This window comes from Bubalus kerabau, chromosome 16, assembly GCF_029407905.1.
Source record: "Bubalus kerabau isolate K-KA32 ecotype Philippines breed swamp buffalo chromosome 16, PCC_UOA_SB_1v2, whole genome shotgun sequence".
Lineage (NCBI taxonomy): Eukaryota > Metazoa > Chordata > Mammalia > Artiodactyla > Bovidae > Bubalus > Bubalus kerabau.
In genome coordinates, this window is record NC_073639.1 from 48,999,912 (window position 1) to 49,018,240 (window position 18,329).

Consider the following 18,329-nt stretch of genomic DNA (forward strand, 5'->3'; position numbering starts at 1 on the left):
GCGCCTCCCCCGTCCCGCAGTGGGTTTTGCGGTTCTGCCTGTGTGTCTCTTGGTACCACGGACTCTCAAGCCCGGGGCACCAGTTCTTGGACTCAGCTCTTCCCAGCCCTCTGCCCTGCAGACAGGGAAGGGGAGGGAGGCCGGGGGTTGATTCAGTTTGAATGAGGGAAAGGTGAGACAAACCACCAAGGAGGCTTTGACCCTACTGTCCCCCTTCCTTCTCACAAAGAGCCTCCCCTCCCGCCTACCCCTGCTCATCCACGCAGACTACACTGCCTTGACCAGACACTCACTCCCCAAGATCCTGCTTCCGCAGGTCAAGTTTGGGGAGGGGGCGTGTGGAGAGATTGTTCGCGCGCTCCGCCCCGCCGCACCCGCCGGGACGCCCTTGGACTGAGTCTCCTGAACGCGAGGCCCCGCCCCGCCCCACCCGGTTCTGGCGCCTACAGCGCTAGCCAGACCTTGCGCCCCACCGGGTCGGGTGGGGTGGGGGTAGTCCCTGAGGGGGCGGTCCCGGAGGGGCGGGCCTGCGGGGGCGGGCACGGGGCCCCGCGTGCATGCTGATGAGCTGGGCGGCCGCGTCACTCCGCACCGGCGCCGTGGCTGCGGGGCGGGCAGGAGCTGCACACCAGCCGAGTGCCTGCCGGCCCGCGCCTCCCTCGCTTCTCCGGGTCCCGAGGCCCTCCCCGCCGCCCCTGAGAGGGGGCCGCGCCCCTCTGAGGAGGATGCCGAGTGCCCCCTGCGCCCACGGCCCCGGGCAGCCCCTGCTGGTGGGGAACCCGGGAGGCAGAGGGGCGCGCTGAGAGGGCGCGGGTGGTGCTGAAGGGACAGCTCCCGGGCGCGGGCGGCAGAGCTCGCAGCTCTCCCGCAGCATCCGCCTGCAGCCCCTGCCTGCAGCTCCCGGCCCGCAGCCCCCCTCCTTCAGCACCCCCAGCCCGCAGCCCGCGGTGAGCTGGGCTGGCTCATGGTCCCCGAAGCAGCGGGCCAGGCGGAGGCTCCTGTGTCCACCGGGCCCACGGGGATGCCCCGTGGGTGAGGCAGCCCCCAGCTTCCAACCGCGTTCATGGCGGTGGCCAGGAAGATCAAAACTTTGCTGACGGTCAACATCCTGGTGTTCGTGGGCATCATCCTCTTCTCCGTGTACTGCCGCCTGCAGGACCGCTCAGAGGGGCTGGTGCAGATCGTTCGCAGTGCCGACCGCCGGGTGCGCAGCCGGCACGCCAAGGTGGGCGCGCTGGCGGAGCGCGAAGCCATCCTGCAGCGCCTCGACCACCTGGAGGAGGTAGTCTACAACCAGCTGAATGGTGAGCTGAGCCAGCGCCCCGCTCGGGACAAAGAGGCTGGGAGAGTGGGTGGGGGAAGAATTGTTTCTGGGCTTGGGACGCTGAACTGTGTCCCTGGCGCTACAACCTGCGAGGACCCCAGGGACCTGGTGGCCAACCAGGGCTAGGATCGATTTCCTGTTACTTGGGGAGTGAATCAGGTAGAAGGCAGATGGGAATACAGCCTCTCTGTAGCTGAGGATGCTGGTCTGAATGACTACGCATACACTTATGTGCCCAGAGGACACTTGAGTACCCCAACCCACCAGTACACATGAAGGGACTCCACCCTGTTCCCTGAGGAACTGAGAGAACTTCTAGAGGTTGTAGGACCTGTGTTAAGAGCAGGCAGTGCCCAGATCTAGGAGCAAGGGAGTCTGCCGTGCTGCTTCAGGAGCTGTGGGGCATCAGGGCTAAGCCTGGACTCACTCCCCTCTTTTGAGGAAGAAGTGGAGAGAGGCAGGATGGCTATGCTGCCCTTCAGAGGTGTTCTTTAGATGTTGGTGGAGAAAAGTGGGCTTCCCTGGTGGCTCAGACAGTAAAGAATCTGCCTGTAATATAGGAGACCTGGGTTCAATCCCTGGGTCAGGAAGATCCCCTGGAGAAGGGAATGACAACCTACTCCAGTATTCTTGCCAGGAGAGTTCCATGGACAGAGCCTGGTGGGCTACAATCCACGGGGTTGCAAAGAGTTATGCCCCAACCACTGGAGCTGTTCAGTTCCCTATCCTGGGGATGCTCAGGGCTCAATCAACCAAGTGCTGTGGGCCGAGTATGAGGCTGTGAACCTGTGACTCATGGACAAATAGAGTCTAGGTCCTGGCAGGGGCTGGGCAGATATTAATTACCTAAATGGACCCTGAGCCATGGTGCTTGGGAACCTGGCGTCCTTGGAAGCTTCTACAGGAACTGGCTCCTGGAGGTGGGCTCCTTGTTTCATCCCAAGTGGATGTGAGTCACCCTGAGGGTCAGCGTGGGAGTCAAGGAGGGTCAGGGCCAATGTGGAGCTAGGTGGTGGGGGAGGAGGAGTACTTTTCCACATTGGGTTGCAGCAGAGCAGAATAAAGCAACTGCTGCTCCCTGGGCTTACTTGTGCCAGTGTGCAAGAAGGAAAGAGGAAAGTTTATGTTTACCCCATTAGTAGGCATTCCCCTTCTGTCCTGTGCTATTCTGGTTTCTGCACCAGCAGCCCCTGGCAATGCTCTTTAGGAAGCGTCAGTAACAGGCTCCAGCAAGAGCTGTCTGGGAGCCAGCTTGCATAGACGGGGCCTGTTCCACACATCACTCAGTCCAATGTGGAGGTCCTCTTGGGATTTCCTTCTGGATGCCCAGCCGGCCTTGGAGCAGCAGCTCTGAACCCGAGGCTTGGTTCCCAATGCCCAGGATATGGGAGCTGTCTGCAGCCATGCCCACCCTCTCTGGGAGAGTAGTGCATCCTCTGACTTCCCAAGTACCTTCTCACCACCCCTGAGCTCCTGGGTTTTTGTCTGGAGGTAGTTCTGGTGGGTTGCTTGGCTTTTCTGATCTTCCCTATTCAGCTGAAACCACGAGGGGAGAAAAGTTTAGTTCAGCTGTCACTTGACCATTCCAGTGGTGATTCATCTCCAGGAAGGCAGTGTGCCCCGGTAATAGCACACAGCTTTATTGAAGTGTGTTTGCCAGGGTGTTATGGTCTGTTTTATGGGGAGAAGTGGAGGATTATATAAAAACATTGGCAGCACGTCGGGTTGTGTAACATCCTGACGGCCAGCTCAGCGCTGAGAGCCATTCTCTCCCCTCCCCCACATCAAGGTGAGAAGGAGCTGGGATTCTCGGAGGCAGGAAAAGCCAGGACCTTTGACTGACTGATGGGGGATGATGAAGTGTTTTGGGAAAGTGGAGTGTCATTCCCAGGCCCACCCCAGCCTCTCCCCCTCCCTTCTCCTGGCTTCTTCCTCCTCCCTCCCCTCTTCTCTCTTCCTACTCCTCTTCCCACCCCTTTCTCCTTTTTAAAATCTTTTCTCCCTCACCCCTTCACCAAATCTCTTCCTCCTATCAATTTTACTGTCTTCTCCTTTCTTTACCCATACCTTAGCCCAACTGTTCTGTCTCTCTCCAATCTCTGTTCTGTCTCTCCCACCAATACCACTCTTTATCTTGCATCCCCATCTCAGACCATGTGCCTAGCATAGCATCTTACCCAGGGGTCACTCAGTATTTGTTTCTGGACACGACAAGAGAGCCCCAATCTAGCACTCAGCCCGGGTGGGACCCTAAGGAGAGGACAGTGCAGGAATGGTTGACCTTTGTTCACAAGAAGCCCTTTGAAAACAGTGCTCACCCTTCAAACTGGCACAGATTCTTCTGTTAAAGGATTTTGAAGAACATCAAGGAGCATGCTTCCCAGAGGAGGCAAGCCACAGCCCTTTACACTAGTGTCTATTGTGTTTTAGATCCAAGAAATAGGATATGGATTCCTAGGAGCTTCTACCTGATACCAATTCAGCTGAGTTTAGAAAGGAGAGAGAGAAACCCCAACAAAATTAATTTATTGCTTATATTTGCTTTGCCTTGACTGCTTCCTAGAAACACTTCTCCTGGCTTGAAGGAGCTGGTGGGGAGGAAAGATTGTCCCTGGGGAGCAGGGCCCAGAAGCAGAGCATCCTCCCCAATACCCCCCACAGCTTTTCTTTAGCTGGTCCAGTACCCTTTACTTGAAATGTCTTGTTGACTCAGCAAAGACTTATTAATGGTGTGTGTAGATTCAAATTCACAGGACCTGGAGGGGGGAGGTGGATTTTCTTTAAGGAAATTCAGTGTAGTCACATGCTGTATGTACATGAGAGTTTGCTTCTAAGTTTAGTGCTCAAGGCAAGAAAAAATGTTTATAGGCAAAAATTATCCTTCCAAATATCTTAAACTGCACATCAAGTACAGCATCCCTGGTTTCATGCCTGCAACTGGCACAGTGAGTCTTATGAAGGTGGAATTGGAGAACCTCTAAGCTCAGTGGGCTTCCCTGGTGGCTCAGGCAGTAAAGAGTCTGCTTGCAATTCAGAAGGCCTGGATTCAATCCCTGGGTTGAGAAGATCCCTGGAAAAGGGAATGGCTACCTGCTCCAGTATTCTTGCCTGGAGAATTCTATGGACAGTGGAGCCTGGTGGGCTACAGTCCATAGGGTTGCAAAGAGTCAGACAGGACTGAGCAATCAACTTTCAATTTCACTTTAAGCTCAATGAGAAGGGAGGGGAAATCCCATTCAGTTGGTCATACGTTCAAGCCCTTCTGCCTTCTATGACCTCTTAGGAGCAGAGGCTGAATTCGAGCTGGGGATGGGAGGGGGAGGTTTCCATTTGGGTTGGTTGGCTGCTTTTTAAAATTCAGACAACATGTGTGTTAATTCCCTCTAACTTGACCCTCTAACCAGCCCAAGTCCCTCACAATCAGAGGTCAAAGCCATGTATCCTCTGTACAGATGGAAAAGCTGAGGGCCGGCGAGACAGCAGGGTTTGCTCAAGGTTGTTTAGGAAGTTAGCTGTGGCGGCTGCTAGAAGCATACTTGCTTTAGAATGATCTACATTTCTTAACTTATCAAAAGTTCAAGTTAAAATAACAGAAGGTCCAGTTGTGGTCTATCGGGTAATGGCCTTGTACATCTCAGGTGGGGCCCGCCTCCCACCAGCTCTGCCAACACCACTTCACCTCCATTGGGAAGAGGTACTTGCTGGTCCTGCTCTCTCAAACTAAAGAAATTCACATAAGACTGGTACTGGGTTTTGCCATAATTGTGCACCACACCTGTTCTATCGTTCATCTGAGGGTGGGAATTTTTGTCTGTTTTATTCACAGTTCTAATGCCAAGGGTCTTGGGTGGTACCTTGCACACAGTTCATGCTCCAGAAATATTTGTTGGATGAGAGAGTGAGTGGATCTTCCTCTAAACGATTAATTGTTTTTGTTTAGAATAAATTTATGTAAAAAGACATTTGCAAATCACCACTGTACCCGTAAGCAGGAGGGGACTAGGCAAATGAATGTAATGAAAACAAAATCATGCTCTTTAATTCCAGCATGACAGGGCTGTCAGCAGAGGCTCTGAGCCAGAAACCTGCCCTCTCTTTGTTAGAAGGGAGATTCTCAAGTGTGGGGGATATATTGACATGAAACCAAGACTTTCTCCTTGAAGAAATCAGGGGATTGAGACAGGCTTTAAGAGGGGATAAGTCTCACGGTGTGAGTCAATGTTATTTAATGCTGTGTTCGTTTTCTGCCAACAACCCTGTCCCACGTGCTGGTCCTCCCAGGATTCTGACTGCACATTTTGGGAAGCCCGGGTCTGTAGCAGAGTATTGCTTAAGGGGATGTGATGAGGGGTGAAGTGGGTGGAAAGAGTGGGGAAGTGGCTGTCGGGTTGCCAAGGGGCACTTGTCTCTGAGGCTCCATCCACTGGAGGGGGCCCAGATCAGGAAGCTGAAATCCTAACAATAGTCTGAGCACCATGAGTGGTGTTTTTTTTTTTTTAAGTCTTTATTGAATTTGTTACAATATTGCTTCTGTTTTTACCTTCTGCTTTTTTGGCCATGAGGTGTGGAGGGGGTTGTTTGACTTGAATCGCTTTTTCTGTTCTCCTCCGTTGGATCTCAGCTCCCCCACCAGGGATTGAGCCCACAGCCCCTGTGTTCAAAGTCTTCACTACTGAACTGACAGGGGAGTCCCCACCCTGAGTTTTAGTAATCGAAGAATTTTGGAGTTGAGACCAGGAGGTGCCTGGGGAGAGGCGAGAAGGAGGCAGATGGAGAGAACGCCAGGAGGTCACCCTGTGTTTGCCTTGGCCCCTCGGGCCGCAGAGGGAACAAACCCCTCCGTGTGGAACTTTCCTGCACTGTGGTGCTTGCTTTGGTGGTAGGCAGGTGTCACAGCTGAGAAGCTGAATTTGGGGAGGTGTCCAAACAGTCCCCACCTGGCGTGGGAATTCAAATATCACATGAGAGCACAAGCCATGTGAGGACAGCAAGTGCCTCAAACCCTGGCATGGGGTGGATGCCCGATCAGTGCCCTTCCAGTGACCAAAGGATGAATGCCCCAGGTGGGTGGAGCCTGCACAAGAGCCTTGTGGAGGAGGGGTGGGGTGGGTGTCTGAGAGGGGCCTGGAAGGTTCCTGGGGACGGCGAGGGGCTGGCTGCCCCTCTGGACCACTCCTCACCTCTGTGGTATGCCTGTCCCAGTCTGCCCACTCCTGAGAGCCCATGTGCGTAGAAGGTGCTGACTTCTCAAGAAGGGTTTTCAAGCCCTTTGCTATGCACGAGCAGCTCTGTTTTGAAGATGCCTAAGGTATTCCACTTGCTGGGCATGTGTGTTTCATCGGAAAGATTTCCCTAGTCATTGTGAATTTTAATTTCAGAAGTAGCTCCCCGCTGGTTCCTAGGCCCTTCCAGCTCGAGTTCATCAATCTCCTCCATCTTCCTCGAATCTGCTTTATGAGTTAAAACGTCCTGCATTGCTGATCCCAGCAGTCAAACCGTGGCCGGAGAAATAGTTGCCATTCGTTCAGGATTTAATCACGGGTCCTGGCAGGTCTTGCTTCAGAATGGCAGCAATTAATTGGTTGGCCACTTCCTCCCCCAACCCCCACCCCCACCCCAAGTCATTAATTGGCTGGCCTCTCCCCCTGCATCTGTCTCACATCCCCCACTCTTGTTGATTTACTACAGAAAGTGAAAAAATGGTGCTCCCAACCAGAGCCCAGGCTTTTACACAACCACAGCCAGCGAGGGGGCTTTTGACACGAATGGCTTTTTCCATTCTCCTACATGGGAGCCGCGTGCAATTACATTTCACTCACCCTGAGAAGATTAACAGCATGTTGGTTTTGCTTTTTTTCCCCTTCTTTGCCTGTGCTCCTCTGCCTGCTGGTCTGCTTGTGACCCCATCCAACCACCCATATCAGAACAGCCGAAGCCACTTCTGGTCACAAAGGTTAGCGCTGTGCAGTCCTGGGCCTTGGCATCTGGGGCGATGAGAGGCAGGGGTGCTTCACCCTGAGATAAACACCCCTCACGCAATTCCCCTGGGAGGAGCAGACCTCACTCTGGAGGGGCTGGCTCTATCCAGAGACTCTGCAGATCCAGCGGGGGCCCCACTTCTAGGAATAACTCAGGCCAACCGTGACCCTCACCTTGGGAGCCTGCCAGGGCTGAGTGATTGCATTTACAATTCAGCTCAGCAATTTGCATATTTCAGAGGTTCGGCACTATTTTCTGAAAGGACAGTTTATCCTTCGTTGGCTGATAACTTGACAAAAATAAGTCTCTATTCACTTCCATATCCCATGTCCTACTGGGGACATTACTGCCTGGGATCCAGCTCTTGGAACAGCTTTTCTGCTCTTTGGTCAGCTTTTCTGTTCTGCTCTCAAAAAGCACAGGTACCCCTGAAGGGAGGATAGCCAGGTGTCAAAAGAGGGATGGGAAGAGGCCGATTCATGGTGAGATGGGCCCTTGGAAACTGCTCTGCAGGCTGAAGCTCTCTCATTCTCTGGAATGAAGGCAGTATCTCCTTTATCCTTATCATTCACCCCTCATATGTTCCTGATGCTGAGTCAGGGTGTAGGAGCAAAGGAGATGCAGGTCCCTGCCTCTCAGGGCTGACGTCCTAGGAGGAAGGCAGGTGAGCAATGAGTGGTGTGAACAGGGCAACTCCAGACAGAAAGGAAGGCCACCAAGAGGAAGAGTGATGGAGATTGGGTGGGTGGGACAGGGTCCCACTTTAGATGGGGTGTGGCTTGAATAGCATTTCCCCAGATTCATGTCCTCCGGGAACCTCAGAATGTAACCCTGTTTGCAGACGTACGTAGATGAGGTTGTACTGGAGTAGGGTGGGCCCTGATCCAGTGATTTATAAGGACAATATTGTCCTTATGAGACCAAGAGGGACACAGACATAGAAGATAGAAGGCAGAGACAGAGACTGGGGTGATGGGTCTACAAGCCAAGGACTCCGAGGATGCCAGCAACTCCAGAGGCTGGAATAGGCAGGAAGGACCCTTTCCTGGAGCCTCCAAAGGGAATGTAACCATGATGCCCTGAGTTCTGACCACCAGAGGACCACAGTGGCTGTGTGTGCTGGGAGACTGACACCAAGGGTGGGTGGGGAGCGCCTCTATGATGATCGAACTCAGATGTGAGTGAGCTGTGAAGGGATCAGGGACGGGCATCTGGGCAGGGGCCAGCCCCACGTGAGTGGTGCTGTGCTTCATCACTCAGTCCAACTCTTTGCGACCTCATGGATTGTAGCCCGCCAAGCTCCTCTGTCCATGGGGATTCTCCAGGCAAGGATACTGGAGTGGGTTGCCATGCCGTCCTCCAGGGGATCTTCCCAACCTACGTGAGTGCTATGAAGGAGGAGAGTGGTGTGTGGCTATCAGGGAGGACATGGGACTGTGCTCTTAGGAAGGCGTGCTTACACACCATAAATGTCCTGTGTGCCAGGAACGCTTGGACTTCCTCTGCAACCATGGAATTCTGTGCCTCTGTCTAGCTGGTTGGATTTATAAAGCGCATTTGAGATCTCACTCAGATCTGAGGGACCGAAACGACAGCAGTGACAACACACAGTCTCTCCAGCCACCTGAGGGACAGGACAGTCTTGATTCTGGCCTGCTCAGCCTGTGGCCTGCCTTGGGGTCCCTAGTCAGGGCTTCTCAACATGTTGCTGTTGACATCTGGGCCAGGTAACCTTTGCACATGGTGGTACGGTGCTGGTAAGCCGTTGCGCAGCATCTCTGGCCTCCAGCCACTAGGCACCAGCAGTCCTCTCTGCTCCCACCTTCAGCTACGGCATGAGACATTGTCAAGTGTCCCCTGGGGGCCAGAAAACTCCCATGGAGATCCCTGCCTTCTGTCTAGAACATAGGGGTTGACTGGCTGGGTTCATACTGGCTCCACCTCTCAGCAAGTCAGTCACCCCCCCTCTAGTCTCAGTTTCCGCATCTGTAAAGTGGGGATGATGGAAACACCAACCTCAGCAGAACCGTGTAGAGGCAAAAAGAATTGGCTTGAGTGAAGGGGGTCATCCTTGTGTCCAGTGTGATGGCTAACCCACACTGCTCAAAGTTCGGGATCCTGCTGGGCACAGGAAGAGTGCCATCCTGAAGGCTGTCCCCCATGCATCCTCTTTGACCTTGCTGACTATACCAAGACAGTCTCAATTCTATGGCAACGTGCCTCTTGCATGCTCTGAACTTGCCTATCTACCTTTAGAGCCACCCCCAGGCTCAGCATCCTTGGCTGGCTGTGTATCCAGCTAGATTTAAAAGCCAAATGCTGTTTCATTTTCTATTGATTAACATTTTGGGCAAAGGATAGAGGTCTCCTATCTTGCGTATCAATACCTCACTTATTTAAGAAGCAAATTCACTTAATTCAAAAGCTCATCAGTTTAAAGGAGGCTATTAAGTAACATGAATCGAGTGGTTTACAGAGACATGGATACTGCAGGAAGGCTGGAGGAAAGACCAGTGTGGGGTTGCTGTCATGGATGGTCCTCAAGACTCCTTGCTGTAGCACCTGGTCTTAGAAAGTGGTCTCCCCTAGGGTTGTGGATTGATGGCCTCAGAACTGATGACGGGAGATGCTGGACTCTGGATCTGTGCTCTTTCCAAGGCTTTCTGAAGCTCCGAGTCTGATAAAACATAAATAGAAATAAAATAACCCACTTGTGCAGATGTAGCCCTGACTCCTGGGTCCTGAGAAGGAGGCAGCAGCATTGAACACACCCCAGGCCACTCCTCAGCACCCCTAGCCCTGCCTCGCTTTCCTGCCATCCACGTCTGGCCTGGCTCAAGGCAGCGACCTTCGACCTTCCAGTCCTCCAGAGAGGGGCCTTGCTCAGAAGCCTCAGCTGTTGGGTTTTATTTTTAAGTAAATGAGTCCAAGTACAATGGCTCTTAATATGCTGCCCCAGGCCTAGCAGTGTGCCAGAGAAATAAGATCTACAGGTGCCTGGCCTGTGATGGGTCCTGGCCCCGGTAGCTGCTCCAGTAGCCTCCTGACTGGCCCAGAGTAAACCCCTTCCTCCTCCCTGGGTTTTCCACCCTGGTTAGAAGTGAGGCTTGGCTTCAAGGCTAGAGGGGCAATGTGTGCCCAGAGCCAGACACAGGGCTGGTACAGGGGGACAATGGCTGGGACGAGGGGAGGTCCTAATTGTCCCAATTGTGTGTGAACTGACTTGCCAGACAGGACCTCCTGGAGGTTGAGAGGCTCAGGTCACAGCTGGTTCATGAGCCTCTAAGTATATTTCTTTAAAAATGGAAGAAATCTCAACGGGAATTTACCAAAATAGTCATATATTGTAGACATTTTTATGTAACGAGTTAATGCTTTTGACACTGGAGTGCAATGTAGTTGTGCTGTTCACAGAAAGATCATGGAATTTGTAGAAATACTGGTTCTTGCAGATGTCCTGGTCCAAGAACACAGTGTGTTTAGAGCTGTGTGATGAAAGCCTTCTTCTCAGGCTCCTGCAGGTCAAAGGCTGACATGGGTCTCCTGGGAAGGGTGCCCTGTGGAGGCTTTTCCTGGCTGTTTCCTTGCCTTTCGTGGGGTTTAGCACCCATATCCTGCATCCATATCTGGCCTCCATCTCTGAATCCAGCAGCATTTTGCCTTTTTGTGCCATTCCCCCAAAGTCACATCCCAACCCCCACTCTCCTCTTCACCTCCCTCTTCTACCTTTAAGCGTCCTTATGATCACAGGGGCCCACCGGATAATCCAGCTCAAATTCAGCTGATGAACACCTTTAATTTTCTCTGCCATGTAACCTAACATATTCCCAGGTTCTGGGGGCTGGGATGTGAACAGCTTTGGGGTTCACGATTCTGCTGAACACAGTGAGCAAACTGAACAGACTACTGAACATGAATACATGGTAGGGGGCAAAATAAGGCAGAAGGATGAAGTGTCAGGGGAGAGGCACTGGCATCTCCATCCAGTGTCCAGAGAAGGCCCCAGGAAGGGAGTGACTTTTAAGTGAAGTCTGAAAGTAAGGATGGGGTTGTGACCTGCAGAGATCTGAAGGAGGGAGCTCCAGGCCCAGCAAGTGCAAGAGTCCTGAGGCACAGTGCATGCTGGAGGGTTGGCTAGAATATTGGTCGGGGAGTCCATGCTGGAGACTCACACTGGGAGTTGTGTGAGTCTGCTCCAGCTGCTTTAACCAGGTACCACACTTGGAGGGCTTAAACCACGGGAATCCATTGTCTCACAATTCTGAAGGCTTGAAAACCAAGATCAAGGTGCTGGCATGGCTGGTTTCTGATGAGGCCTCCCTCCTGGCTTGCGGATGGCTTCTTCTGTGTGCCTGAGCATTCCTGGTGTCTCTCCCTCTGTAAGGCCACAGTCCTATTAGTTTAGGGTCCCCCGGTGACCTCATTTAATCTTAATCACCCCCCTAAGGCCCCTCTCCAGATACAGTCACATTGAAGTTAGGTCTTCAACATACAACTTTTTTTAAAAAAGTATTTATTTATTTGACTGCACGGGGTCTTAGTTGTGACATGCAGGATCTTTTGTTGCAGTACATGGACTCTCCAGTTGGGGCACTCGCGCTCCGGAGTGTGCAGGCTCAGTAGTTGTGCCATGCAGCCTTAGTTGCTCCTTGGTATGTGGGATCTTAGTTTCCTGATCAGGGATCAAACTTATGTCCCCTGCATTGCAAGGTGGATTCTTAACCACTGGACCACCAGGGAAGTCTCCTCAACGCACAGCTTTTAAGAGGACATAGTTGAGCCCATAGCAGGAGCGACCCACGTGCAGATGCTATCGAAACCCACATAGCCTTATGGTCTCACCCAGACCAGGGAGTGAGTGCAGGGGAAAAGACAGGTTGGCTGAGCTGGGACAGTCTACCAGGAGATGAGGAGTAGCCAGAAGAGAGGTGAGGCAGGCCAGTGTCTGATCCTGGGAATCAAGGGGACCAGCACTGCTGAGTACTTTGATGGGTCACACTCCATGAGCACTGAGGGCTGACTGCTGCTCCAAGGGTAGGGGTAACCTGGACAAAGTCAGATGCGGGTTGGGGGTGAAGTTGGAAGTGGCAGACATGGGGCCTTTCTGCAAAGCACTGTGGATTTTGGGGCTGGATGACTATTGGTGGTCGGAGCCCCATGCAACGTGGGACATGGAGAAGTACTGTCAAATTTCCCCTGGGGGCATCTCCTCCCCCAACTGAGAACCAGTCCTGTGAAGGAGGATGAGATGAGGGTCTGTCCTGGAGAGGGAGATGGGGCTGACAGAGGGTGTTATTTCCAAGATGAGAATTAGCTGAGAGGGGAGGATTGGGTGCCGGAGCCCATCCTGGAGCCCATGAGAGGGAGGCACCCCAGCTCAGGAGCTGGGTCCTGTCCAGAACCTCGGACAGCTCCTCCTGCTCCTGCTTCTGAGGTAGAGGGACAGTAGGTTAGCTAGCCGGGTGGGGTGGAAACTGGGGTGTTCTCTTTTTTTCCATTTTCTCAGAGAGGCAGCAAATAAAGTTATCAGTTGAGGTTTCAGTCCCTGGGTTGGGAAGATCCCCTAGAGAAGGGCATGGCAACCCACTCCAGTATTCTTGCCTGGAGAATCCCATGGACAAAAGCCTGGCAGACTATGGTCAATAGGGTTGCTAAGAGTTGGACACGACTGAAGTGACTTAGCACACACGTTCTATTAAATGGGTTTTTAAAAAGAAAGTATATGTCTGGTTATGTATTATCAACATCCTATTTCAGAATAGGGGCCACTACAGATGTGTGTTGTGAATAGGAACACTGAGTTGGTGGGGCTGAGAACCCCTGGTCTGTAAGGTGGGACCCCCTCACAGGGCAAGTAGGAGCCTGGGAGAGGCCGCTAAAGGCCTGCGGGGCTGCAAGGGCCTGGGCAGAGAGGGGCCTTGTCACCTCCCAGCCGCGAGGGGAGCTGATCTCTTTCCCCCTGTTCCCCTCAAGAGTGGTTCATCCCCAGGCCTTTTCTGGAGAGCAGGGGGAAAGTTTAGGAAAGATCCACCTGGCTCCAAAGGCGAGTGGGCACTGGCGGGGGGCTGCCCGGCCAGCTGTACCTCCTCCGGGATTCTCATCTTGGACACCCCTTCCTCTCTACCCCCACCATCCTTCGCATCCACCCTGTAGATGTTGCCACCTCATGGAGAGTGTTCTCAGGTGAAGGGCTGCTCTCCTTCCCACACCCTGAGCCCTGCTTCCCAGCCTTCACATTTCTGGGGGAGACCCCAGGACAATGGTTACTCACAGCTCCAGAGTTGAGTCCCAGCCATCGGTCGGCATCATTCTGAGATGCTTCGCACTCACCTGATGGTAACAATAACCAAGGTGGATGCACCATGCTATGGGCTCGAGGTCTGTGACCACGTTTGGCACTCACAGCAGCCTGTGCAGGAGATAATCTATCTTCAATTTTTTGATGAGACCATGACCAAGCAAGGTCATCCCCCACTGGCAGCAGTGGAACTGGGACCCAGGCACACTGGTGCCAGGGTCCCTGCCCTGCCCTGCCTCCCCGACGATGAGCTGGGAAGACATCAACTTAGTGAGCTCGGTGGTGAGGACTGATACCTCCTGCTCGAGCAAAAAGGACTACTTTTACTTTTAACAGAATAGTTAAGTCAAATCGGTTCTATGTGCAGCCCCCATCTGAAACCCAGCAAGCTTCAATTTTATTCCAGAGAAAGACAATAATGGAAAGTGCCTGGGACTATTTTCACACTATTTGAGCATATTGTGGAAAATGTGTTAATATTCTGTGTGCTTGAGCACTTTGCAGTGGACACAGGGAAGCAGACAAGCTTATATCTTCCTTGATGGGGGCAGAGCCTTGCAGCTGCAATGTGACTGCGGAGTCAAAACACCCAGGTGAGCAGCCCTGCTCCCTGCAGCCTTGTGCAGGTTCCTTCACAGCCTTGCTCAGTTTCCTCACCTGTACAATGGGATGAAATAGTAATTATCTCTTGGTTTTATTCTGAGAAGTAAGTGGAGGAAGCATGTAAGCTCGTGGGGGTAATGCCTGGCATGTGGTTCTGGCTCAGATGACCTGGTTCAGCACCAGCTCTGGTTTCTACTTGTCCACAGTTTCTCTGACCTCCCCTGACCCAACTCCACCAGCCCTGTGGTTCTGTTTCTTATGCAGCCCCACCCCTGCAGAAAAACATAATGCTCCGAGATGTCCACGGGAAGTTGAAGAAGGGGGATCAGGGAGATGGCTTAATCCAATTAATACTTTACTCACAGAACACGATCTGCTATGCAGAGCACAGGAGGGAGTGCCCAAAGCTCGGAGATTGGGTGCCTTCCTCTGAAAATTTACAGTGAGGTGGGAAAGAGGTAGCCAACTGGCATTCTCTGTCCTCTAAGACATTGAGTATCAGCGACAAAAGGGAGCACTGTGTTGATGGGTTGTGTTGAAGGTCAGGAGGGTTTCATGGATGAGGAGGAGTTTGGAGCTGCACACTGGAGTTGGATGGACCTGGGTCCAAACCCCAACTGGATGACCATGTCAGGCCAGTTCTCCTTGCTGAGCTGTGCTGTTCCCACCTGTGAAATGGGAAACATGATCACCTCCATGATAGGATTTTGAGGAGATTAGACAAGGTGATGCATGTGATGCCTGACACATAGTGACTCCTCAGAAATGTAAGCAAAGACAGTGGAAGGAAAAGAATTGAAATGGGGCAGAGTTTGAACAGATGGGGTAGCATGATGTCTGATACATAACATTTTCTCAATAAATATTTGTTCCCCAGATGGGTGGGTTAATTGATGGATGGGTGGAGGGAGGAAGGAAGAAAGGATGCTTGAATGGATGAGTGGATGAGTGGGAAGGAGGATGGATGATGGATGACAGACAGGCAGATCTTCACAAACCCACTGACAGTGGGCCTATGACTCTCGCATCTTGTTGGCTGTTGGGATGGAGTGTATTTTCCGTGAGAGAAGGATGTGAATTTGGGGAGCTGGGGTGAAATGCAATGGACCGAATGTCTGTGTCCCCCAAATTCCTATGTTGGAGCCCTGACCCTGGTAGGGCCTCTGGGATGTGATTAGGGTTAGGTGAGGTCATGAGGGCAGCCCCCGTGATGGGATCACTGGCCTCCTAAGAAGAGGAGGATGGGAATCTCATGGTCTGTGCACACACACACCAAGGAAGGGCCTGAGGACGCAGCAGGAAGGCTGCCCTCTGCAAGCTAAGGAGAGGGTTCTCATCAGGAACCAAACTGCTGCTTTGATCTGGACTTCTTGCCTCCAAAGCCATAAGAAATGTCTGCTATTTGGCCCCCTGTTGGTGGTACTTGTTATGTAGCTTAAGCTGACTGAGCTGGGGGGCCACATTGGGAGAGGGGCACTCTGCCTTTTCGAGGTCAACATAAGCTCTCATGCTTATCCATCATTCTTTGTCTGGAAGGTCACTGTCTCCAGGACAGAGCTCAGGGGCAGTACTCCTGGTCCCCATTCTGTTTCCTTCCCTTGGGGGCCTGCGGTGGCCCATTCATTCATGCATTCATTCCTTCATTCATTCATGCATTCATTCCTTCCTTCATTCATAAGCATCTACTATGCACAAAGTCCTGGGGCTCTGGCCTGAGCTTGGCAGGCAGCAACTGCCCTGGAGGGCAGCAAGCAGGCCAGGGCGAGGCTGAGCCCTGTCCCCAGTGGGGCCAGGGACACTGAGTCAGCCTCACTCTCTGTGGCACCCAGGCTCTCGGCTCCCTAAGGACCTGAGTGTAGCCTCCAAGGTCTCCTTCTGCCTGTGACCCCCCAGAGCTGGGCTGGCCCAGGGGACAAGCATTTCCTGGGAGACTCTGCCATCAGGACTGGAGTCTGATGCCATGGGCATGGGGGTGTCAGGCCCTGGCCACCCTGACAGTCTCGGGAGGCTTTAATCAGAACCAGGTGACCTTGAAGTGACAGGACACCCAAACATTCCCCCATTCCTGCTCCCCAGTAGCAACCAGACCCAAATCCGGGGACATATTCCTGCACAGAGCTGACAGAGGGACGTTCCACGGCCCCACGTACTTAACAAAGTGAAGGAACCAGGAAATCCATTTTGCCAGATATTTCCAGTCATTCCTTATCTCCCTTGCTTTGGTCCCATAAATATTCATATTAGTTGAACACAAGTACTATGTGTGAAGATTTATCAAATATTATATTAGTCTCAGTGAGAATATATTTTACAGGTACTGCCGTGTCCTGCGAAATCTTCATGACTTCATAGTTTCAGAAGGGCAGTCAGTCTTCCCGCTATTGACAATATGTTATTGGTTTGGGTCCCCAGGGAATCTTAAAAGACCTGTCTGTAATGAAATTACCCGTTGTGTTTGGAGAGAGTGGATAAAACGGAAGCTGGGAGGGACGTTATCTTCAAAGGCAAACCAGGGGCTCTTGCTTTTATCTCTGCTTTGTAATCATTAAAATTAATAGCCAAGCACATAAAATCAGCCTAAATTCTCACCGGGGAAGAGAGAGGGAAGCTGGGGTGGTGGGATGTTTGGCTTGCCATCGTTGCCACCCCTCAACCCCCAAACCCATGCTCTGTGAAGTCTCTGGTCAAGGTCACGGGCACGTGGAGGACTGTCAGGAGCCTGGTGGGTGATGAGTGGGTCATGGCGGGTAGGATGTGTTTCTCCACTGCAAACTGTGGAGTCCCACTTTCTGGGTGATGCTAGGAGAGGAGACTGATGGCGTCTTTTTTTTTGTTCTGGCTGCACTGGGTCTTTTTTTTTTTTTTTAGAACATCTTAAATTTTTAATCCTTTCTTTACAGGTTACCTAGACCACTTCTGATTAAGAAAACTGTAGAAAGTAACTGCCACAAGCGGACGCCAGGCGGTGGCACGTGTCAATTTTCCACAGAGTCTCAGTGCGGGGTGTCTCAATGCACTGCTCGGGGCCTCTGCTCACACTCGCTGGAATCCATCGTGGCAGATTTTAGTCCACAGGTCGCTTTTCCCCATATTTCTTTGTAAACTGTTCAGCATTCTTACAGAATTTTTTACGGTCCTTAGAGTATTCTTCGGCTAGGTCAGCCCGGAGCGGGTGCTCCGCCTGGGGGTCGTTCACCAGTGCTATGAGGGACTGGATAACTTGGTCGGTTTTGGTTGCTGGCTTCCAGTTTTCAGCACTAATTACCGGCAGACACACCTGCCCCTTCTCGTCGATGTTCGGGTGGTAGATCTTCGTTTTGAACGTGATCTTCGGTGGTTTGAAGGGGTACTCTGCTGGAAAGTTGATTTCGATTCTGAAGGCCCCCTTATCATAGGGAGGGTTGTCGGGAACAATGAGCCCTTGCCAAGTCAGCAAATTAGCTTCATCGACCTGGATGTTACGGAAGTTTTTCATCCCACACTTCCGGATTTCTTCAAGCTCCTTCATCAGCCTCCTGCTGGCCGCCATCTTGGCTCTGGTGCTGCTGCTGGCCCAGAACGCATCGCGGCGGCCGTGCCCTGGGTCTTTTCAACACATGGGCTTCTCTAGCTGTTGTGTGTGGGTTTAATCACTCCACGGCATGGGGGATCTTAGTTCCCCAGCTAGGGATTTAATCTGTGTCCCCTGCAGAGGAAGGTTGATTCTTAACCGCTGGACCACCAGCGAAATCCCCTGATACCTCTTTGATCCCAGGGGAGTGTAAGGACCCACCACCTGGCACCACCCGTCTGGAGTCTGTCTGTTCTTCTCGAGCATCCCAGTGTGTTTGCTGTGTGCTGATCATCTTCAGAAAACATGGATTCATGGTCTCATTGGAGGCCTGGAAGGGTAAATTTTGCATCTCCTCCTCCAGGTTCATGGGGGTGAGGGGCTGGGAGGAGGAAGGTCTTTAGTAGAGCCCCTCCTTTCCACACCTGTTCAAGGCCTGTGGGTCTCCAGGCCGCCCAGAGGCTGTGTGCCCCTCACAGGGGTCCATCTGGCCCTCTGACTTCCTCCCCTCTGCGTCCCTAAGTTCCCTGTGTTCAGAGCATCCTCAGGGAAAAAAGCAAGTCCTGGACTCAGTC

At 52.5% G+C, this 18,329-nt stretch overlaps 2 protein-coding genes across 2 annotated transcripts in view; one reads left to right on the plus strand and one right to left on the minus strand.

Annotated features, from left to right (window-relative positions):
• The first annotated feature begins 1,063 nt into the window (after positions 1–1,063).
• GALNT9 (polypeptide N-acetylgalactosaminyltransferase 9) overlaps positions 1,064–18,329 on the plus strand; it is a 116,669-nt gene continuing 99,403 nt past the window's right edge. The window contains exon 1 of the mRNA XM_055550323.1: positions 1,064–1,304. Coding sequence (XP_055406298.1) covers positions 1,064–1,304 — 241 coding nt within the window. The remainder of the gene's footprint in view (positions 1,305–18,329) is intronic.
• Positions 17,189–17,783, minus strand: LOC129630049 (ubiquitin-conjugating enzyme E2 L3-like). The gene has a single exon (XM_055550324.1). It carries the CDS (start codon positions 17,731–17,733, stop codon positions 17,269–17,271), a length of 465 nt encoding a protein of 154 aa, XP_055406299.1. The 5' UTR covers positions 17,734–17,783; the 3' UTR covers positions 17,189–17,268.